Source organism: Papaver somniferum, chromosome 5 (assembly GCF_003573695.1).
Source record: "Papaver somniferum cultivar HN1 chromosome 5, ASM357369v1, whole genome shotgun sequence".
NCBI lineage: Eukaryota > Viridiplantae > Streptophyta > Magnoliopsida > Ranunculales > Papaveraceae > Papaver > Papaver somniferum.
In genome coordinates this window covers 142,234,383-142,259,971 of record NC_039362.1, presented here as the reverse complement: position 1 = coordinate 142,259,971, position 25,589 = coordinate 142,234,383, and the positions used below count along the sequence as shown (strand labels likewise).

The following is a 25,589-nucleotide window of genomic DNA, read 5'->3' as shown; positions in this document are numbered from 1 at the left end:
AATTATAGCTCAAAATAAAAGTAATATTAACTCTATTCTTTGCCAAAGTAGATTTCATAAAACATTAATTGTAAGTTGTGAACATGACGCATCAAAAGTAATCAAAACTAAGCTTGCGACATCAGACAAAATAACAAATAATTAATTGAAATCATAAAACAATTAAATTTTATGCACATAGTTATAAAAGAATTAATTTAATTACCAGATGGGTGAAAACATCTTCCTCCATCGTCCCAGTGATGGGTTTAGCTTCTCATGATGCAAACACACTCAAAAAGATAATTCATTGCTCAAAAGGTGCTTACAAGGATGATAATATGGGAGAAAATAATTAAAAACGGGTTTGTAACACTTATTTCTGTTACAAACCAGCTGTTACAAAGAACGATAAATGAGTATTGTCGCTGACACTATAGTAACAACGACTGTTCTATGTGCGTCTTATGTTCTTCACAGCAGCAGAAAATGGCTATTCTCTGCAACTCGAAATTCCTAGCTCTGTAATGTGCTCAATATCTCCCTAACTCTCCATCGCTCTTCTCTGACATCCCAGCAACTCTTTTATAGCGAACATGACCAAGAAATCTCGCTCATTACTCCCCAAAAATCTTCCATTACTCGGCAATCAATAAAAAAATATTTGCATGCAAGATAGGGATTTTCTTCCCTGTATTAACTTCTCACGCAACTAACTGTTATTTACACACTCCAAACTGATTGATACACGTTGTAGACTCGCTCCAACTTTCCAAAACCAACAGAATCCTGTGAAATAACTCTCTCTGGATTGGATAAAAACAAATTTTCAGAGAATATATCCTCTTAAATCCCACGTAATATGATCTTATAACTCAAGCGTAATCCGAGAATATTTGTTACCATGTTTAACGCAACAACCATTCATGGGTATATTTTATTCATTGTTTTCCTTCCAAAAACACGTCCTGCGACCTATTGATTAAGTGGCAACATAATTGCAGCATAATATCCATGAAAATCTTCCATAAATCTTTCCCAAAATCTCGTGCAGTAGTGATGAAATATTTCCCGCCGAAAAAAGATTTTCAAATGAAGAAGAAGGGGGTGCCCCCTATCTAGAGTAGGGGCACTTTAACAGCATGAGTGCCCTGGGGTGGCCCTTATCCAAAATGAGGATGCCTTTAGCACTTTTCTGGGGGTGCCCCGAGTAACTTTTCAAGCCGAATTTTCCAAAAATGTTTATTTCCCAAAAATACCTACAAACACATAAAATACCATAATAAGTACGAAATCGAGTACCAACAATACAAAACATTGAGGACAAATTAGACACAAAAATGTGTCTATCAGGTATGCATACTAAATTCCCGGATATGGAATATACATGTGCATGTACGCATACTATGCTTATTCCAATCAAAGGTTAATTGTTCTAAAATCCCATTTTAATCATTGAAACATTCACGGAAGACGGGAATAACTGTCTGACACAAACTATTAGCTTCAAAGAAATTTTCAAGTGATTAAATGATCAATACAAAACATTCTGAGTCTACATCAAATGACTGTCTCAACCAGGTGATCTTTCCGTGATCATCTTTTGACTTTCATCAAGAATAAAATATGAACTTGGTTAAACCAAAAGCTTACCAACACATATTTCGAGAAATATGGAAGCGAGTTAAAATCAGCTCGAAATATCAAATGTGTATAAGATAAAGTCTATATAGCTATGCGACTTTTGTCTCAATAGGAGATATAATAGAAATAGATTTCTGAGTGATAAATGAGTTCAAGTATCCACATACCTTTTGTTAATGAAATTCCACAATCTCCTCTTAGTAGTTATTCGTCTTCTATCGATGAACGCCGTGAAGTCTAGAGCTCAACTACACATTCTATCATAATCCGAGACATAGCTATAAGTAGACTAGAAATCAAGACTTATAGTTTTCACAACTAAACTTGACAAACAAGCTTGAGATAGCAACGCTTGTGAGTTCGACCGAGCAGATCCCTAACAATCTCCCCCTTTGTCAATTTTAGTGATAAAACTATCAGTACATATGGATTACAAAATAAATAAACTTTGTAGCTTCTCATCCAGCATCACACTTGTTGAAGATCCATAGCCATAACAATATATAAAAACAAGAAATTTCCGTATTTTTATACAGTGTCATAGTATTATTACACAACATCAAAGTTTGATTGTATCACAACTTTGACAATAATACTATGGTGATATGTATCACTTCCCCTTAGTCAATACTTCATCTCACAACGAAAACCACTCCCCCTTACATAATGATCCGTAAACCATATGTATTTGTCGTGTGAACTACACAATAATTCTCCCCATTTTCGTCAATATGAATTGGCAAAGGTACGAAAATTAGCAGGATCATAATGAAATTCTCATAGAGATACTTCATGACTGAAAGAGAACATATCAACTTTGTTTCGATGATTTCACATTGTCAAAATTTAGTGTATTCATCAAAGAGTTTATAAAGATACAAGAAAACTCCTACAATATTCCACAGCCACACTCCCCACAAAGATTTGGCAATTAAGATGTTAGAGCATTGCTCGGTTGAACCCACCAAACGTTGGTATGTCAAGTTTGGTTGTCATATTTTTTAGTGAACCAAAACTCCTTTAAAGAGTTGCTTTGATTATGTACTAGAGTCAACTTCGTATAAGTTAAACTAGAAAGTTATTAGGATATAAGACATACAAGTATTACTCGAGGACTTGAAGAATGTGAAGAAGTAAAGAGATACATCGACAACATCATCCTTCCTCTTGAGGTTAGTAATATTTTGACTTGAACTGTTTCATTCCTAACGTATCTTTCAAGTCGTGTTATATTGAAAACATAACTTCGAAGTTGTGAATGATTATACTCTAGATAGACATAGTATTAAGGAATTATAATACGAAGTATAACGCTTATCTTTTGAACTTCGTATATAAGACATCGACATAGTCGTATGAATGCTATTGTGATTATGTGTATGGGTATAGATGACAATTTCGTCCTAGGAAACAATTTTTTACATTTGTTTAAAGGAAGTACATTCATAAACTTGTTTTGTGAATCGAAAGGGAAATCGCTAGGCTTATTGGTATTGTTATTCATTGTATATCTTTCGATTACCAATATAGGTGAGTTAGTAGAACCGATCATAACGTGTTATGTATCTTGGTAAAACTACTCACAGTGCCTGACTTATGTATTGGTATGACTTTTAGTGTAAGCGATTTTAAGTAATCACCTAAGATGGTATGATCAATATTTGTAATTGGTGTGACCGATCCTAGTAATTGGTGTAACCGATCCTAGTAATTGGTGTGACCGATCACAAAAGAATGTGTAATCGATCCTTGTAATTGGTGTAACCGGTCCTGGTAATTGGTGTAACCGATCCTGTTAACTGGTGGGACCGATGACAAGTAATACCATGAGTATATGGTAACCGGTCCTGGTAATTGATGTAACCGATCCTAGTAACTGATATAACCGGTCCCAGTAACCATATGGAGGTAGAACCGATCCTTGTGTTTGGTATAACCGTAAACCCATGATTAGTGATTTGATAATTGATATTGATCAATCACATATAGTTCCTGAAAATCAGATGAACCAGTTCTAAACTTGTTTGGAAGTGTGGCAAATCGGTTCCAAGATTGTAAATATGAAAAATGATGTACAAAGATAAAAATGTTGACATACTTTGAACATGCTATGTAATTTTTATATTTTATTGTTCAAAAATATTCCTTAATAACTAAAGGAGAATCCCGAAACGAAATAAATTGAGAATCTTTTAGTTAAGGTTTTTAGTTTTATATGCTTTTAATTGCCAGCAATTAAATGCATATCTCTGGAAAATAAAAATTGGTAATATGCATTTACTAATTGGAGATTTTCTAGTGAGATTTCGGTAAATATTTGGACAAAGCATTTCCAGGAATTATGAAAACCGATTTGGGCATTTATTTCATATCTTGAGAATATTTTGTTTTGGAAATTCCTTGGTGTCCAAACTTCCTTTGTATATAAATACATAAATTTGCAATTCGAGCAAACTAGCAAAACTACCAAGTTGTGTTGTTACTGGTGGGGCCGTCTATCCGGAGAGGAAAGTATCATAATTAGGAGAAATCTCTTACGACCGCTCGTTTTAAAGAATTCTTTGGGATTGAGAAGCTCTACGAGTACCGTTGGTGGGTAATTAGATAATTGCAGTATTATTAGTTTTCGATTTGATTTAATTGACTAATGGCGGTTGAACTTTGTTTGCTCCTAGTTTGTTTATACTTGAGAATCTTCTCTTCTGATATAAGATTCACTCAAACTAGATCGAAGTTTCGACGGGATCTTTAGAACTGTTTTTAGATCTAAAGACGTCTTGTGATAATCCATTGTTCACAGACTCCGTTCTGTGCGTGATTGGTCACAAGAGATTCAAGTTGTGGTGTGCAGGTGTTTATTGAAGATCTAAGAAGATTTGAAGACAAACAAGATTTCTTATTGGTTTCAAAATCTTTGGTGTGCACAAAACTTGATCGGCTGGGGATTCAACTATAATCGGTTTATCTTGATGGACTTGATTGATTAGTTGTGTAGATCGGCATCAATATATATATTATCTGTGTGATTTATATATTTGATTGCAAAATCTAAACCCAACTAATTTGATAGTTGAATATTAAATAGATCCAAGACCCCACAATGGAGTTTATTGGTTAAACGGAAGAGCCTTTTTCAAACTCATATCACTGTGGTTGAAAAGAGTTGTTACCGAACATATTTGTTGTTCCTTTACTGTTTGGAATACGAACCAAACAGATTGTTCCAGTTCGTGAACTTATCGAATGTTGGAAGCGCAGGGATACTGAAGAAACTAGGTGAACTATAGGTTTAGTTGCTTGGTCTCAATTATACGAAGTTGGTTTGATTTTGTATAGTGGCTTAATTATGAGAGTATTCAATTCTAGACTAGGTTCCTGGATTTTTCCGCATTTGCGATTTCCTCGTTAACAAAATCTTCCTGTTTCTTTTACTTTTCTATTTCCGCAATTATAATTATAAGTAAAATACACAAACTTTATTTCCGAATATACTTGATATCAATCCTATAGAGTTTGGTTAAGTCCGAACCTATTATCAAGTATCACACTTTGATTGTTGTATTGTCTCGATCTCGTATCCATAGACGATCATACAAAGTGTGAATATCGTTTCGTTGTATTGTCTTGACTCAGTCCATAGACAATCACTTTAGTAAGAGGACTTATAGGTGGAGAAGTTTTATATTGAGGTATATTTGGGTACCCTCGTATTTTCATAAGCGCAAGTTCAATTAAAAAATCTCCCCCATAAAATGTCATTCCCGAAAGAACAACAAGAGCGACCTTACTTTTACAAGAAAAGAAGGATTTCTAAGGATATTAACAAATCACATAAAACATGAATTTGTATCATGTAAACTCGAATAAATTAATCCACAAGAGAACCTGTAGATTAATTTAATCGGAAATGCTCAACATAAGAGAATTTACGGAGACATACAGTACTTTCACATAGAAGTGGATCGGGGAAAGATCAATACTGCGAAATATACAAACATTCATTCTATGAACTTTTGAATATACAAAATATTCAAAAGTTCATTCTATTTTCCATCAATATTTGCATAGTGACACAATAGACTTAACTTTTGACATATATGAGATAATCATAGTTCACGGACGTAAACACACATATCCCATACCATATTTTTGCAATATATAAAACAATAAAGATTAATACTGTAAAATCATCTTCCAAATAACTTAGAATTTAAATAAATAAATCTGAAAACATTGCAAGATGGAATCCGTTTGAAATGGCTATGTGTAATCACAATATTTGCTATTCCAAACCCTAGTTATCCTTCTTAAAACACAGGAATAAATTCTCATAAGAAGTTTCGTAGAAATCGTAAAGCTTTCTCATAGCATCCACTGAGAATGCCTTTTCATTATTGAAGAACCCATTAATTATGGGATCATTTAGTTCTTCCAGATCTTCAGGAATATCAGTTAACTCACTAAGGCTATGGTGAAGGATTTCATTAGCAAAATAAATGATTTAAAATCTCAACTCATGTTCTCTTTGGAAAGGATAGCTCACTATGAACAAATGATATCTCTGACAAAGAAAAATTTGTGAACTGAAAACATCATTTTGACAAATAAACAAAAAACAATTAGAGGAAGAACCATTTTCATCATTTGTAGACTTCTCATTTTTCTTCCTTGAGGATTGGATTCCTTCACAAATATAGACATTAACTGCTTTTACTGCATCCCTTTTTGTGATACCTCTAGTTACAGGAGCCATGAAACTGTATCTTTCAAAGAAAAAAGGAGAGAAGGGCATTTTGATCGCAAATGAATATAAATAGAGCACCAGAAAAGTAAACCCCAAAAAAAAAATCGAAAAAGTCTTTACGGTTCACTATCCATTATCTATTTTTGATAAAAATATAGTATTCAATTGCATATATTAACTTATATAAACCCAAATAAAATTGAGGATAAGAAATTAACAACTATAAAAGACTTAGCAACCTTGATGCAATCCTCATATTCTTAAGTTAATAATGAGGAAGCAAATATCACTATAATGAGATAGTGATGGAGTGAGCAGAATACTCACATCTTGTGTCACATGGTGACTTATCAAGGTTTGTTGTATAAATAGACTTCTTAGCTCGTTTGACTCTGGTTCTGTTAGACTACTTATTGTCTTCAGGAGTTCCCTGTTTTTTACCCAAAGCCAGATTCATCCTCTGCATGTCATTCTGAAGTTTACCCATTTGTTTGTTGTTCTTCTTGAATTTTCAACACTTACTTTGAACATGATTCACATTTCCACAAAATAAACAATCCACAGACGAATTTTCATCTGCGGATTTGACTCATGTTTATCCCAACTTTTAACATCAGTTATTCTAGAACCGGACGGAACAAAAGATTTGTTTGTGCTCACAGTCTTTCTTTTGAAACCTAAACCATTTGTGTTTCTAAAAGATTTCTGATTAAATAACATTGCTGAAATCTTGTCAGAGCTTCCAGACAACCTTTGCAGTTCATACTTAAGTGTATTAATCTCTTTTTATTTTAGAGACATGATTCTGGTGAATTCATCATTAAGACAGTCAATCTCAAGATTCTTCACCTGAAGTGATGAATCACGTTTCTTCAACCTCTTCTTTAGTTGAAGATTTTCTTGGTGAATTTCTTCATTTTTTATCCAAGAATTCAAAAATCTCAGTGTCACACTTGCATTCTGAATCAGAATTTGAGTTAGTAGAAGTTTCTGCTGTGAAATCTGATATTTCAGTGCAAACATTGGAAGTATGTGTATTGACCAAATGATATGATTTTCTTGTATTGAATCATCTGAAACATCAGAGAGTGAGAGAGATTTTCATCAAATCTTTTGCTTATTCTCATAATATCCTTGATATTTTGCAAAATCAATGACCTGTCAGGATCAATATGATTTGGAAAACATTCATCATCCCAAGATAAGTTAGGATAAATACTTGTGGTGGTCACAACATTGAACGCGGAAGTTATGACTGTGTTCTGATCATGATCAAGGACTCTTAACTTTCCAATAAGTGAGTTTCTGGAAAGTGTATCAAGGTTATTTTCTTCAATGATGACATGTTTCTTAGAATCGTATCTAGCTGGCACCGATCTGAGAATTTTCATCACAATGTCCTTCTCATGAATAGTCTTACCAAATGCAAAAGATGCATTAACAATTTCAGACACTTTGTGATTAAACTCATCAAATGAATCTTCATCAGCTATACGAAGGTTTTCCCAGTCAAAAATTAGGTTTTGAAGCCTAGCTTCCTTTTCACATGTATTCCCTTCAAATACGGTTTCTAAGATATCCCAAGCATCTTTAGACCGAGTGCACGTAGTCACATGGTGTTGAAGATCTTGGTTAATGGTATGTATGATAGCATTTACGCCGTCAGAATTTTTTCTTTGCGGCAAGAATCTCATCAGGCTCATACCTACCAATATCTTTTGCAACAGTTACACCGTCTACTGTAACCAATGGAGGATTGTAGCCATTAACAACATAAACCCATGATTGAAAATCACGTGCTTGGATAAAGGCGTGCATAGAAATGTTCCACCATAAGTAATTCGAGCCATCGAAGACTGGCGGTACGTTTATAGAGATAATGCTTCTGTCCATAGAGTCAGATTGCTACAAACACAGACTTATGTGGTCTTAAACGTGTATGCCTGATATGATACCAATTGAAAAAACAGGGGTGTAACAACCACACCCAATATTTTGTTAGACGATATTTATGGACTAACTCCCATATAATTCCAAGAGAATCAGTTAGACAGTCAAACTCAATCAAGGAAATATATACAAGAGCTATATCTCGGTTTATCAATGTAATCATCAAATCAAACATATAGAATCCGTGAGCCTGATTATTATGAGAAACAACTTGAACGGTACCAAAGACTAATGTTCAAGTGTCAATCAATTTCAATCAAAAACCAATGGTTGGATTTACCGATTGATTGAACTATGCACAACATGTGATATTTCAATTATATAGAAAATATAATGCGGAAAAGAAATAACACAGACACCAGAAGTTTTGTTAACGAGGAAACCGCAAATGCAGAAATACCCCGGGACCTAGTTCATATTTGAACACCATACTGGATTAAGCTGCTACAGACACTAGCCTACTACAAGTTAACTTCGGACTGGAGTGTAGTTGTGCCCTAACCAAGTCTCACACCGATTAAGGTACAGTCGCATTACTTACGGCTCTGAATCCCAGCAGGACTCCACGCACTTGATTCCCTTAGATGATCTCACCCACAACGAAGAGTTGTTATGACCCAAAGTCGAAGACTTTATAAACAAATCTGTCTCCCACAAAAAAGTCTATTCTAATAGATAAAGTTGTCTCCCACATAAATACCTATGATGTTTTGTTCCGTTTTTTGATAAATCAAGGTGCACGTGAACCAATTGATAAACCTAACTTATATTCCCGAAGAACAGTCTATAAATATCAATCACCTCAAAATAACTTAACTATATGGTAGTATAACAAGTTATTGAGGAATCACAAAGAATGAGATGAAGATCTTTGTGATTACTTTTTATATCTTACCTATCGAAGATAAATCTCGAGCAAATCTTAGAGAAGATAATACTCAATACGATAAAACAAGTAAGATCAGAATACGTAACTACACAGGATTTAGTTGGATCTGGATTCAGAATTCCAATGTAGTCTTCAATTCGTTAACCTAAAATGGTTTTAGGAAAAACCTAGGTTAATGGAGAATCGACTCTAGTACGCAACTAATATCACACATGAGGTGTGGGGATTAGGTTTCCCATTTGCTAGAGTTCTCCTTTATATAGCTTTCAAATCAAGGTTTGCTTAGTTAGCTTAGAAACAAAGCATTCATTATTCACCGTTAGATGAAATCCTGATTTAAGATGCAAGCTAGGTTTTTCTTGAAACCAAAACAATATCTCTCCACCGTTAGATGGACTTAGCTTGTCACACACAAATGAAATATACTTCATTAATATATGGGTAGTTGTACCTAAACATGTACATAAGGTTGCCTCAATAATAGTTAACCAAAGTTAGCCATATGAACACTTTTGTCTAATCCACATACATCTAATACATCTCGATCAACTATGATGATCAATCAATCATGAACAATAACCAAATAATTTAACTGTGTTCCTCATAGAGTTTTTAAATTTTTAAAAATCACAAGGAAGTATATATGATCCAATTGAAGCAAAATCGGAATGATTTGAAAGAATCAATTCATGAACATTTAAGCCACGATTTGAAAGAATCATATTTTACCGATTTTAGAACTTGGACCACTTAAATTTTCAAACGGGTATGCAAACTTAAGTTATGTTTGCAAACTTAAGTTATGGACATTGGTCATGAACCAACAGTTTGCAAATGGGTACGCAAACTTTAGTTACACACCAAACTCAGGTGAATAAGTTCGCAAACAGGTATGCAAACTTAGTTCCCGAACTTCGACAGTTAAATCAGTTTGCGAACGAGTATGCAAACTTAAGTATCCTGACTTAACAGTTGAAACAGTTTGCGAACGGGTATGCAAACTTAGTTTCCGGTCCTGAATTATATCAAAATGGTCCGCACACTTAGTACACAAACCGTAATGTATCCAAACATGGGCTTTAGATATTAACTCCAATTTAAATCATTGAAACATTCTTAGAAAACGGGAATGGCTGTCTCACACACACCATTAGATAATAAGCAATTTTCAAGTGATTGAATGATCAATATGAAACTTTCCAAGCGACATCAAATGACTGTCTCACAAAAATCATGTAAGATATTTTAAGATAATTTCCACATGATAATCTTTTGACATAAGGTCAAGAATAATGATGAATGTATATAAGACAGAAAGCTACCAACACGTATTTCGAGAAATAGATAAACGAGTTATACTCAGCTCGAAGTATCAAATGTGTATGATACGAAAGATTATATCGTATACATCTTTTGTCTCAATATGAGATAAGTAAGAATATAATATACTTTTGAGGATAAATAAGTTTTAGTCTCCACATATATTTTGTTGATGAAGTTCCTCTGAGTTCTTCAGTAGATCTTCGTCTTCAGTTGTAATCGTCGTGAAGTCTAAAACTCAACTATACAATTTATCCTGGTCCGAAACTCATATAGGTACATTACAAATCAAGACTATAGTTTTGGTCAGCAAAACTTGACAAACAATCTTGAGATAGTAACGCTTGCGAGTTCGACCGAGCAGTGCTCTAACAAAACCAACTCAGTTTGCAAACGGGTATGCAAACTAGAGTTCCGGACTTTGGTCATGTCCGACAGTTCACAAACGAGTACGCATATTGTCGTCCCAGACCGAACTCAGGTGAAATAATTTGCAAACGGGTATGCAAACTTCGTTCCCGTACCTTCACAGTTAAAACCGTTCTCATACGGGTATGCATACTGCGCTATATCCAGACAATGGTTTAATTGTTCTAAACTCCTATTTCAATCATTGAAACATCCTTAGAAGACGACAACAGTTGTCTCACACCAACTATTAGCTTATAAGTAATTTTCAAGTGAACGAATGAGCAATATGAAACATTCCGAGTCTACATCAAATGACTATCTCACACAAATCATGTAAGATACTACAAGGAGATTTTCACATGATCATCTTTTGACTCATTATTTAGTTTCCAACAATTAGATTGTTTCCAACTAAACTCATCAAGAATAATGATGAACGTAGTTAAAGCAAAAAACTTTCCAACACATATTTCGAAAAATATGTAAGCCATTTACACTCAGCTCGAAACATCACATTGTATAATGTAAAAGTCTATATAGCTATACGACTTAGGCTCAATAGGATATACAATATAATAGACTTATGAGTGATGGATGAGTTTAAGTCTCCACATACCTTTTGTTGATGAAGTTCCTCTAAGCTCTCCTTAGTAGATCTTCGTCTTCAATCGATGAACGCTGTGAAGTCTAAAGCCCAACTACACATTCTATCTTAATCCGAGACACAACTATAAGTATACTAGAAACCAAGACTTATAATTTTGATCATCTAAACTTGACAAATAAGCTTGAGATAACAACGCTTGCGAGTTCGGGCGAGCATTGAGAATCCACACTCCTATATTTAGGGGCTTGCTCAAGTCTTCCATAACCTTATTTGTAACCACCCTTCCCCTAATTATAACACACTTCTTCTCGTCAACCTCAATCTTCTGACCAATATCTTGAATTAACTTATCTATTATACCATCATCAATATGTTCTAGAAAAAAATTACGAAAGATCACAGAGAAAATCTGATGAATGAACTTGTAATCTTCCAACGGTATCGAATTATCATACTTACGCAGGAAAACCAACACGAAGTTAATAACCCATGGATCCTATTATACACATCTTGCATGTCTTCCTTGGTTTTTAACTTAAAAAAAAAAAGAGAGGTTATGACCCATGGTATTGATTTCCATAGGCTTATATCTCTTCTAAATTATGTTGATCTCCCTTTTTTTTTGCTTAATCACATTTTTTATTGATTGAAAAAACAAAGTCACAAGACTAAAACAGGACCGACTCAAGGAAATTACAAAGAACAAAAACAGAAATTACAGCTCAAGAAATGTAAAGCTAAAAGAATGTTAAATTTTGAAAAAAACATGATTTGGCTCTCATAAGTGAGCCCAGATCTGCTTACAGTCATTCTGTAACTACCCTCATGAACTTGCTGAATGATTCTGCTTTTAAACCTATTAAGATTAGGTTTAATTACACCAAAAAGCCTGGCATTTCTTTGAAACCACAAGTCTTTCATAGTAGCACAAGTAGCTGTCATCCACATCTGTTTTACCATTTTACCTTTGTGTTTTGCCACCTGACAAACATCTGCAAATGAGTTAGGCTTTGGAAATCCAAAAACTATAGTCAACCAATCCCAAACTGCAATACCGAACTCACATTCCCAGAGAGTATGATTCATATTATCTTGATCTGCACAACAAATACGACTGATTAAAGCCATTTCAAATCCCCTCTTCACTATGATAGCATCATCTACATAGACTTCTTTTTGCAACTTTCGTACATTGCTGGCAATACTGGGATGAAGAAAATGTTTCCAAATGTATTTGTCCATGACAAAACTAGTTCTTGAGATCTTATTCTTTCAACTGCAGAGTGAGTTGAGAATTTACCATTTTTATCAGCATTCTATAATCTTATATCAACACCACCATGAACAGCAGGCAATTTATAATTGGAAATATATTGTTGCAGTTCAATTGGAATGTTCCAATGACCTTCAGATAAAAGTGAATTCACTTTCAAACCAATATTGTTCTTGATAAAATCCGTATAACCAATGTCATTTATCAGTGGATTTTCCCCCAACCAAATATCAAACCAAACTGAAATATGAGAGACATCACCAATTTTCCATCTGATATCATCTTTTAAAGCATTCCATGCCCATTTCAGTCCTTTCCAAATTGTTGATTGTTTCCAATTTGATGTCCATTGACCATATCTATCTTGAAATTTTGCAGATAAAAACATAGCCCATTCTTCATCTGAATTCAAAATTCTCCACATGAGCTTCATTAACAATGATTGGTTGACTACTTTTAGTCTTTTAATACCTAGAACACCTTCCTCATAAGGGGTACAAACTTTTTTCCATGAAAGAGTTTTGAATTTTCTTGTATCTCCATCTCCAGTCCATAAGAAATTCCTTATAATTTTTTCACAGACCTTAATTACAGATGAAGGTCGTCTATAAACGGACATGTTGTAGATAGATAAGATACTAAGAACAGATTTAACTAGCACCAATCTATCATGAAAAGATAGTAAATTACCTTTCCAAGCTGCCAATTTGCTTTGAAGCACTTCCACTATATGCCAAACCATTGCAGATGTAACTTTTCCTGGAGCAAGATATACCCCAAAATATTTGCCAGGGAATTTGGCCACTTCCATGTGTATCGTGTTACTAATCAATTTTCTTCTGATATGTGAATTACCATCCACAAAGAGCTTGCTTTTGTTTTTGTTAATGATCTGACTAGAAACAACTTGATATTCATCTAGTAATTTAAACAAATTCTTTAGACTCTTCTTACCTCCATTACAGAAGATGAATACATCATCTGCAAAAAACAGATGAGTAGGATGAATTCCATTCTTCATAACCATTGGTTGCATCTCACCCTTTTCCATCAAAGCAGAGATGTTTATGCTTAAGACATCCTCCATCAGAACAAAGAGAATCGGAGAGAGTGGAACTCCCTGTCTCAGTCCTCTTCCCACAGAAAAAAAATCCACATGGGCCTCCATTAACTAACACATAAATCCTTGTTGATTTGAGAAGAATGATTAATCACTCACACCAAGATTCAGAAAGACCATATTTCAAAAGGACTTTAATAAGAAAATCCCAACTTACTGAGTCATAGGCCTGAGAAATATCTAGCTTAATTCCAACATTTCCACCCCTTCTTTTGAATTTCATCTCATTGACCAACTCAAAAGCAAGCAAAACTTGCTCACGTATGTTTCTTCCCTTGATATAGGCTGCCTGCTGAGGTGATATTAATTTTTCCTTAAGTCCACTCATTCTTTTAGTGATTATTGTTGTAGTCTTAAATTTGCGGTAAATACGGATTCATTGCTCGGACTTGAATAGATTTAAAAACAAAAAAATATATACAAAATTGTCACAGGATCAATAGATACTAGGACTCAGGATTTCACCAATTCTTATACTCATGCGAATCAACTATTAATTCTAGACAATTATAGCTTATAATGATAACAAATATCGACTCTTTTCTTTGCCAAAACTAGATTTTGTAAAGTATTAGATGTAAATCATAAGCATGATGCATCAAGAGTTCCTAGACTAAGCATACATCATCAGATAAAATCACAAATAATCAAGAAAACTCATAAAACAACTCATAATAGTGCAAATAGTCATAAAGAATTAAATAGAATTACTCATGCATAAAGAATGGTTTCCTCCATCATCCCAGTAATGGGGTTTAGCTACTCATAATAATCATGTTCTAAAAATAAATATTTGATGCTCAAAAAGTTGATTAAAAGAGTGAAAAGAATGAAAACAGTGATTCTGCGACCCACAGACGACGTCCAGAAAAGAACGATAAAATACCACTGCTGTTGATGCTGCGAAAATAAGACTGCTGTTGACGCCTTCTTTTAAGACCCACGTCCGCTAGTCTTTCCACTATTCAAAGAACGACTGTCTTTGTAGGTGTGTTCTTCGTGTTCTTCGAGCTTTGTTAATGGCAGCAGCAGCAGCAGGTACAATTCCTGCAACTCCTCCTGCGCCTCTCTGCTGGCCTCCCAATCGACCCCTAACTCTTGATAATCTTCTCTCACTTCTCTCCACCTCTTATATACTTCACAGCTCAAAGAAATCCCGATAGAATCTCTATTTTTCTTTCTTCCAAAGTCTCGGAAAATACTGCTCAAAGCTATTCGTACGCGTCTGTTAGCTATAAACTTTCCACCAAACTCTTATCAAGACTTGAAAAGGACCTAGTACGTAACTATCCAGCGTAAAACTCTCACAAAATCTTTCATACAAATCCTTGAAACTGGACAGAACAATACGTATCATGTTTGAACTTTGATCGCTTCTCCCAGCCATTTCAGCCCAAGTTGATCGATAAAATCACCTGCATACGGTCTGTTTAGTCTTAACAGGCCTAGCCCAATTGATTTCAGAGATTTAATCTCCCTCAAAACTGCCCAGAAATCCAACAACAAGTTATCAGACGTGAACTTTAGTTTTCCCGCCAAATTCCATTATTTGAACTTTGAATGTGGTGTCCCATTAACCAGACTGGGAGTCCCTTTAGCATGTGCCTTGAAATGGGTGCCCCTTAGTAATTAGGTTACCCCTTATCCAAAATCAAGGGTCCGTATAGAAAGTGTCCTCTGGGGCATTTTCCGCACTTTTTTCGGGGTTCCTCCGGGGTATTTATGGGGTACTTCCGGTACACTTCTGGGGCGCTTCCGGCACTCTATCAACGGAGATCCAAACGCCGCATTTTCAGCCAATTTCGCCGCAAATCCTTATTCTTCTAAAAACACCTACAAATAAATAAAATAACCAAATAAGTATAGAATCGAGCACTAACACTATATACAATTGAGATATATTAGACACATAAATGCGTCTATCAAATACCCCCAAACTTATTATTTGCTAGTCCTCGAGCAAATCAAAACTACAAAATAAAATCCTAACTCATTGTCGCAGGCATCGTCGATTGCATTAAGCGTATGCAATAAGCCTTTAAACCCCTAGGTGGCCCTAGTGGCCGAGTTATAGTCTCGGGAGGGCTTACTAGAGATATACCCACAAAACCTTTATACTCCAGACCCTAGCTATCTACAACGAACCTTGGAAGGCACTAAAGAATCTCCTTGGTTGGCATACTTATTGACTACAGGAAGAAGTACCCTGATGCGAAATTCCAATTGTTGTACACGAGTTTGCACTCAAGCATACTAAAATTCATATAAAGTGACAGAGCTCTACTCAGATAGTTGCACTATGGACATCATATTCGGAGTCAAACTAATCACATGGAAATATTAAGAGATGGATATAGAAAAACATAGATGGTTTTGATGTTTACTAAGTGAACGGCGTTTCCCATATCTGTCTGAAGGCCTCCGCCAAAATGAACCTATCCTAATGGATTGGGATATTAGTCTGACTAATATCAACACACTGGCATATACAAGGGAACCAGTGGTCGATAACCTAACTCTAGGTCAACACAACTGGCATATACAAGGGTACCAGTGGTCGACTTTATTGAATTTATTCCTTTTGGTCAAATGGTCTGGTCTCAATATTTTCTCACTTTTTCTTCTTTTTTTTTTCTTCTTGTTTTTTCAACTTTTTGGTAACTACCATTTTTTTTTTTTTATCTCAATCACTCTAATTCACCCTAGCATTGGTAACAACTTGAATCGTGAGCCCCACCTAATCACTTAGAGAAACATAATTTAAAAACAAAATAAAATAAAAATAGAAGTGAAAAGGACTCAACGAGATATGGTGAAACTATCATGTTATTTCTAACACCTGAGCTCTGTGCTTTTATGAATAGACTCTTCTAGATGTTTCCATCTAATCAGATTGGTTCCTCAACTCCTACGATCAAAATGCTTCCATCCACTTAGATTGGTTAGTGCCATCCTAAATAAGCATAAATTTCTAGGCTCTGGAGTTTATTTATTCATACTGCAACTAAAAAGTTTCTCCCATACCCCCAAACTTAAAACTAACATTGTCCTCAATGTTCTAAAGATGAAATTAAAAGCATGAACAAGGAGAAACTGTTACCATTTGAAGTGAAAGAGTTACGGAAGGATATTACCTGGTTGCATGAGATTGGGTTACCTCCCAAGAAGTGCTAAGTTTAAAGTCTTCAGCCAGACTAAGAAAAGTATTACTCAACTCGAACCGTATAACAGTAGCCGGAATAACTGTGGGTCTTTAACACCAAAAAGAGCTGACAAAAGGAAACTGCAGTGAACCAAGAAAATGTACAAGACTAGCATGCCCTTACCTAGTTTCCTGATTAAGATATCTATATCTAATTGTGGTTCAGGTTCAGGTTCTATAAAAGGGTCTAAATATATTTCTTTAGGCTGCAACTCCTCAAAATTGAGATCCGAATTATTAGGTCCTAGAGTCTGTAAATACTTAAATAAGAACTTAGAAGCACAAAATAATAACCTAAATAATTGAGGATCCTCTAAGTCAACCAGGTTTGACTTACATAATTGACCACAGTGAGAGTAGTGGTCATTCTTAAGAAAATGTGTCGATTCTAATATCCTAAAGTAATTAGGTTTAGTCTCATAACTTAATAATTGACACATTTGAAATTTATACGTTCCCACAATTGTTTGAAAAATATTTGGTGGGAAAACAAAGTCGATCTTAGTATCATAGCCTGGTCTAACCTCATCAACCAGAGGATGGGTTTCTAACAACTGAACTTCCTTATGGACATCACTAGGTTCAGGAAAACGAGTATGAAAGTAATCTTGTAAAATGGTTGAGGCATTGATGTCAAGTCCTAAGTGCGGGGACTTTCTGAGAGTTAAAGGTAAGGCACTAGGGAAGTGATAATCATCCCCAAACTTAGAGTTTTCAGTTTTTCTAGATAGACCTCTAATTATTTCTTGAATTTTCGTATCTTCAGAGTCCTTAAAATATTCAAGAGATTCTTCTAAGTTATTATCAGGTAGTGCATCGTTACTCATCTCTACGGGTCTATCTTCTTCTTCCAAGACTATTGTTTCTAAGTCGCTAGACTCTAAAACGGTATTTTCGAAATGAACCCGTTCCTCTAAACCACTATCGGCTTCGTAATCAAAAGGAAAAACTACATCGTCTAAAACGGTGGTATCCCTAATCAAATCCTCGTCCTTTTGAATAGGTGAATAATCATAAAAATTATTTGGATTTGAAGTAGAAATAATATAATCACTATAAAGCTCAATTGGATTACTAGATTCCTGATTACTATGCCTACATATTTCAGATTCTTCATCACTACTATCCTCATCATCATAATAGTACGAAGATGATTGAACCTTATCTAAATAAGTATTGTTACCAATTATAACCTCATTATCTTGATTATGTGAAAAAGTATCTTCATTCTCAAGGGTATTATTGGATACACTATATTGGCAATTCAAGTTATTTCGAGCAATACTTTCGTTCGTCTCTAACTCAAGTCTACGTGTCGACTCAGCTATCCTCTCAAGGGTCTCTTCCAAAGAAAGTTCCCTTAGTGTAGAATCTAAGTTTTGAGTTAATCTATTGAGGATATCTTCTACATATTCAGTTGTTGTTGCAGTTCTTTCATTCATAACTACATTATTCACCTCATCTAATTTATACGTCGATTCAGCTAACTTACGTGATGACTCAGCTAAATTCCTGAGAGTCTCTTCTAGAGAAGGAATAGGAACTGAAGGATCATAATAAGGACTACTTTTCAATAGTTTGATTGTATCCTCTAAAGACAAAGAAATAGTATTATAATCTTCTTGCTCGTATGACTGATGCGCGTGCGGATAGTAATTGGGCTCACCATGGTATGAACCATAACCTTGAAAAGGTTGGCGTCCCCATTCACTATTCTCACTATGGTCATAATACTGATGATGCCCATAATCAAATTCAGGTCGATATTCATTATATTGGCTTCTATCATACCAGTTAGACATTCTTAATTGCAGGGGAATTCTACGCAATCACAAACAAGTCCGACTCGACCAAATCAAACCTATAGAATCTAGCAAACAAAAAGCATGATGGCTCCACTTAGATTGTTTTCTAGACCAGCTTCTATTCCTTCGAAAAGTAATTCGTTACAATTTGAGCACACCCCTCTGGAATCAATCCGAGCTAATGTAAGTTGAATCGAGGCGAGGGAAGCTCAATGGAGCTTTGATACCCAAGGCCTCACCGCTATCACAAGGCGGCGCAGTCACGCATTCAACTCACAGAAACCATCATGAACTTTGAAATGTGCTTAAAGAGCAACCAATATTTTTCGAACGAGTTTCCTATTAAGCTCGTTACCCTATTGGTCTCGTTCTATTCCAAATTTTAAGCTTGGGTTCGCGTTAGGTTTCGTTTTCCTAAGGCGGGCAAGAAGGGAACGGTGATGAAATCCGAACCCTTATCTTTTTTAGGCCAGGCCTTGCCCTTTACTAGGAAAATAAAGACAGTCTGGTTCGTCCTCAAACAATTATCACCTTAAGGCAGACAGTAACCCGCTTGCAGGAGATTCGCGGGTGTTTCGATTGGACTTACCTCCCGTACCAGACGGGCGATGAACCGCTGAAGTCGACTCGGGCCACGACTCCTATGTCATGTACGAACCCGAGGGGCCGAGACGATATCGTAATCGTCGTCCTTCCCTGCACACAGTTTATATAATTTTTTTTCCTATAATACCCTTCCGTAGGGTTAAAAAATAAAAATAAAAAATAATTGTCCAAAAGTCCAGAATAAAGTCCAAATAAAAAGTCCAAAAATTACAAAAATTATGAAAAATAAAGCCTATTTACAAATTCTAAAAAAAATAAATAAATAAAAGCTTTATACAAAAAAAAAATAATAAAAATTAAATCCTAAAAAAAATTATGTCTTTTTTTTTTCTTCTCTTTTAGCTTTTAGCTTTAAGCTTTAAGCTTTTTGTTCCCAAGTCCTTAGTATTCCACTTCGAACCTATAAATCAAAGACACAAAAAGAAACGTAAAAAGGAACAAATAATAAAAAATAATAAAAAAAATTTAACCTAAAAACAAATCTATATACAAGTCCGCGTCGGCGGCGCCATTTTGTTGTAGTCTTAACTTTGCGGTAAATACGGATTCGTTGCTCGGACTTGAATAGATTTAAAAACAAAAAAATATATACAAAATTGTCACAGGATCAAGAGATACTAGGACTCAGGATTCCACCAATTCTTATACTCATGCGAATCAACTATTAATTCTAGACAATTATAGCTTATAATGATAACAAATATCGACTCTTTTCTTTGCCAAAACTAGATTTTGTAAAGTATTAGATGTAAATCATAAGCATGATGCATCAAGAGTTCCTAGACTAAGCATACATCATCAGATAAAATCACAAATAATCAAGAAAACTCATAAAACAACTCATAATAGTGCAAATAGTCATAAAGAATTAAATAGAATTACTCATGCATAAAGAATGGTTTCCTCCATCATCACAATAATGGGGTTTAGCTACTCATAATAATCATGTTCTAAAAATAAATATTTGATGCTCAAAAAGTTGATTAAAAGAGTGAAAAGAATGAAAACAGTGATTCTGCGACCCACAGACGACGTCCAGAAAAGAACGATAAAATACCACTGTTGTTGATGCTGCGAAAATAAGACTGATGTTGACGCCTTCTTTTAAGACCCACGACCGCTAGTCTTTCCACTATTCAAAGAACGACTGTCTTTGCAGGTGTGTTCTTCGTGTTCTTCGAGCTTTGTTAATGGCAGCAGCAGCAGCAAGTACAATTCCTGCAACTCCTCCTGCGCCTCTCTGCTGGCCTCCCAATCGACCCCTAACTCTTGATAATCTTCTCTCACTTCTCTCCACCTCTTATATACTTCACAGCTCAAAGAAATCCCGATAGAATCTCTATTTTTTCTTTCTTCCAAAGTCTCGGAAAATACTGCTCAAAGCTATTCGTACGCGTCTGTTAGCTATAAACTTTCCACCAAACTCTTATCAAGACTTGAAAAGGACCTAGTACGTAACTATCCAGCGTAAAACTCTCACAAAATCTTTCATACAAATCCTTGAAACTGGACAGAACAATACGTATCCTGTTTGGACTTTGATCGCTTCTCCCAGCCATTCCAGCCCAAGTTGATCGATAAAATCACTTGCATACGGTCTGTTTAGTCTTAACAGGCCTAGCCCAATTGATTTCAGGGATTTAATCTCCCTCAAAACTGCCCAGAAATCCAACAGCAAGTTATCAGACGTGAACTTTAGTTTTCCCGCCAAATTCCATTATTTGAACTTTGAATGTGGTGTCCCCTTAACCAAACTGGGAGTCCCTTTAGCATGTGCCTTGAAATGGGTGCCCCTTAGTAATTAGGTTACCCCTTATCCAAAATCAAGGGTTCGTATAGAAAGTGTCCTCTGGGGCATTTTCCGCACTTTTTTCGGGGTTCCTCCGGGGTATTTCTGGGGTACTTCCGGTACACTTCTGGGACGCTTCCGGCACTCTATCAACGGAGATCCAAACGCCGCATTTTCAGCCAATTTCGCCGCAAATCCTTATTCTTCTAAAAACACCTACAAATAAATAAAATAACCAAATAAGTATAGAATCGAGCACTAACACTATATACAATTGAGATATATTAGACACATAAATGCGTCTATCAATTATCTTAGTAAAGATCTTGAAAACCACATTACTTAATCCAATTGGCCTGAATATATTTGTAGTTTTAGCTCATTGTATCTTAGGCAACAAGAATAAGAAACTTGAGTTCATCCCTTTTGGTATAAATCTTCTCCTCCAACAGAATTTGATGGCTGCTACCAAGTCATTTTTGATAATATCCCGACATCTTCTAAAAAAGATACCAGAAAAACCATCAGGACCAGGAGCACTCTCTGGATCCATGTCAAAAATAGCAGCTTTAATCTCCTCCTCTTCTGGGATTATATCTAATTTCTGCTGATCTTCTTCAGTAATGATTTTTGGTATAACATCCAACAAATTTTATGCTTCATTCACAGGCTGGAACTCAAACTTCTTTTGAAAATGATTAACCAAAGCTTCAACTATTTTGTCTTGGTCTGCAATTACATTACCATCATTGTATTCAAGCTCACTAATCATGTTTTTAGCATTTCTAATTTTCATTTTAGTATGAAAAAATTTTGTATTATCTGAACCTTCTTTTATCCACTTGACTCTAGCTTTTTGCCTCATCAGAGTATTAGCTTGAATTTCTCTACTAGCATGTTCATTATGGGCTTGAAATAAATTAGCAAGAGCCTCCTCATCAAATAGGTTAGCATCTGAAATTTGAGTTGCCAAACTTACTTTATCTGCAGCTTCCTTAATCTTTACTTGGACATTACCAAAGACTTCCCAGTTCCATGTATTGGGGACTTTTTTTTAACTCCTTTAACTTGTGTATAAACTGAAAAGCAAGATCCCCCACCACATTTTGAGACCAACAATTTGATACAACTTGCATAAAATATGGATGACCGAGCCATATTTTTTGGAACTTCCTTGGAGTATTCTTTGGCTTTGGAATATTAGCACATCCTCCTAACAAGGTGCATGATCAGATACTATTCTCATGCCAACCTTATACCCCCAATCACTATACAACTGCAACCATTTTTGATTAAACACAACTCTGTCTAAATTGCATAAAATTCTCTTGCTTCCATGTTGACAATTATACCATGAGTATTGTAAACCAGTTTTAGGAGCTTGCAATAACTCACACTGATTTAGACAATCATTAAACTCTAACATTGAATTTCTGTTAGGGACTCTACCACCCACCTTCTCATCTTGAGTAAGTACTGCATTGAAATCACCTAAAATAATCCATGGTTTATTAAGATCACTTATAATCTTTCTGTGGTCAGCCCTTAACAACTATTCTCAAGCATAATTTAAAAAATAACTAAACTTGGGTCCTGACAATACCTTCTACTCTTCCAAATCCTTGACCTCAAGGATTAGCTTTGGAAACTGGTGTGTCATGAAGTCCTTGTCTTCCCAAGTAGCATCTTGAGATGATAAATTCTCCTATTGCACTAACTCTTGGGGGATGTTTTGGTTACCCTTCTTAACTTTCCTGCTGTCCAAAACTTGCAGAGGATTCACCTTCATCTCCTTGTCCTTGTTCAACTTGGGAAGTGTAGTTTGGGGTAGCAATCCTGCTCCTAGCTTGGTCTTCAACTGGGAGACATGGAATGTGGGATGAATCTTTGACTCTGGTGGAAGTTGCAATTTGTATGCCATCTTCTCAATCCTTTCAAGTACCTTATAAGGGAAAAAGAATTTGGCAGCAAGCTTCAGTTTTTTCCTTAATTGCATTGATGTCTGTTTGTAGGGCTGGAGCCTTAAATACACCCGATCACCTTCTTTGATCTCCCTTTCAATTCTCTTCTTATCTGCCTGCTGTTTCATCATGTGTTAATCTTCTTCAAGCACCCCCTTCAGCATTTGTCCCATGATCAATCTCTGTTGTAAATACTCATCTGCACCAAGATTGATTCCAGCATTGGTAGAAGATACACTAAATTGTGGAGGCTTATACCCATACAGAGCTTCAAAGGGTGTTAACTTCAGGCTGGTATGGTAATTGTGAAGATACACTAAATTTCGGAGATCGCGCTTTTTTCTTTGGCGAATTACCAACTTTACCCTTCATCATTCTGACTCTGCAATTTCGATCCTATGTTGAAAAAATTAATCCCAAATTTTGATACGAATTGATTTGATGGTTGGTAGCAAATCCCACTGATTTGTGTATCCTATATACTAACGAGCATAATACAAAAAAAAACACTGTTTTTTGAAATCCTACACTTGTTGTAGATTTGAATCATCATGACAGATGCAAGAATAACCACCGAAATAAAGGAAGATTGAATATCTCTACACCACTGCTCCAAAAACCACAACTGGATCACCAATGAAACACTACTTGAGTTTTGCAAAACATAAAAAGAAAATTAGCTCCTCATGTTTACAAAGAAATGAAAAATTCTTTTTATAAAAACAAACTATTAGAATCATAGGGTATTTTATGAAAATAATCAATCTAATTTGAAGTCAATCATAAAGATATAAATAAAATCACTAAAACAAAGAAGAGAACTAAGTAAACAAACATAGAATTTGCAAAATCATGGAGATTTGAAAACCAATTTTTAACACTTTTGATCAATTAGTCCAGGTACTAACCCTTAATACTTTAAATATTGGGTACCACAACTAGGTGTCGGACATTGATACCAAACTTTAAATAGCCCTTTAGCTTAACATTTGAGATTTTAATAGTTTTAGTCGGGTATTCCGCGTCATTAAGAAACATGAACACTTTCCACAGTAGAAGAAGACCAATTCTTCTACGGATTTCTTAGCATTTTGTTGACTGCTGATGCTGTTTTGATGTACTATACTGTACCTAAGTTATGCAACCGATCCTTTATTCTCAATTGCTAATTTGTCGAAAGCTTATCATTTAGTTCCATATGCCAAAATCCTACTGGTAAAATGTGTGGCTCCTATTAAATCCAAAGAAGTATGAATGTTGTGGCATGACGACAAGTAGTTAGGCCATTGTTGCTAGTAAAAAAAGGAGGATTGAGAAGGATCCAATGAATCTAATAAAAGAATCAAAAAGTCTAAACAATGTTGGAGGTTCTTGGATGCATGGTACATGATAGGAACTTACTACATTCATACTAGCACAGTGTTTGAAGTATAGCAAGAAACTTGGACTATTAGTCCCACACAGGTCAGGAAGCACCACTATGCTCAAATTGCTCTGTATAAAACTAGCACCTCACTCTCCCAAATGAATCACGCAGCCGTGCGGTAAGCACAAAGCGAACTATTCTTTCGCCTTTTACTAAAGAATACCGTGTGCTTGCCGTTTATAAGCGGCATACGCCTATTTTTGGAGGGTTTCTCTTTTTTAAGGGGAACCCAACAATTTTCAAAACCAAAGCTTACCCCTTGTTTTGTTGAAGGCATGTCCTTTGACAGATCCCATCGAAGGAGAATGTTCGGTTTAGATGGCAGGCAAACATCACTCCTATTTTAATCAGTTTGTTTTTGTGCCCATATTCACTCCTACTCGAGCAACTTTTATGTAAAGTGCTTCCTGCTACAAATATCTTCTTTTATATAAAGTGCTTCCTGACCTCGTCTCTTGGGTTGCTCAAGGAAAATGCTAGGGTATTTCCTTATTCTTTGGAAACAATTCTTAGTAACTCACTCCAGACCAACTGCAGTTTCTTAGATTTATTAGGGGGCCTAGTATGTTTCTGTTAACATAAGTAACAAAATTTCCCTTAGTCCCATGATTCAAATCTGTCATATGATTATAATTAGTTGATGCATTACTCCGTAACATCTTTACGCCTGGGAAATGACGCTGCTAATGACGTACTACGTGTCAGTTGCCAGTTAAAAGCTATTTCCAAATTCCTGCCTCGACCTTAGATCTCCCAAGCCAGCTGGAAATTTCTGGAATGGCCCTTTCTAATCAAGGGTTAAATCCATAGAATACTTCATACTAATCTTCCTGCAAGAATGTAAACACACTTAGGACTAATCG

At 35.4% G+C, this 25,589-nt stretch overlaps 1 protein-coding gene, 1 non-coding gene and 1 pseudogene across 2 annotated transcripts; 2 read left to right on the top strand and 1 right to left on the bottom strand.

Moving 5' to 3' along the window:
- Positions 1-12,860: 12,860 nt before the first annotated feature.
- Positions 12,861-13,985, bottom strand: LOC113279756. The gene has a single exon (XM_026528425.1). The coding sequence runs from the start codon at positions 13,983-13,985 to the stop codon at positions 12,861-12,863; it is 1,125 nt and encodes a 374-aa protein (XP_026384210.1).
- A 10,849-nt stretch (positions 13,986-24,834) lies between these two features.
- LOC113284720 lies at positions 24,835-24,955 on the top strand. Its single transcript, XR_003328344.1, has one exon. It is a non-coding gene; the product is annotated as a U5 spliceosomal RNA (small nuclear RNA).
- A 428-nt stretch (positions 24,956-25,383) lies between these two features.
- Positions 25,384-25,526, top strand: LOC113284706 (annotated as a pseudogene).
- The last annotated feature ends 63 nt before the right edge of the window (positions 25,527-25,589 follow it).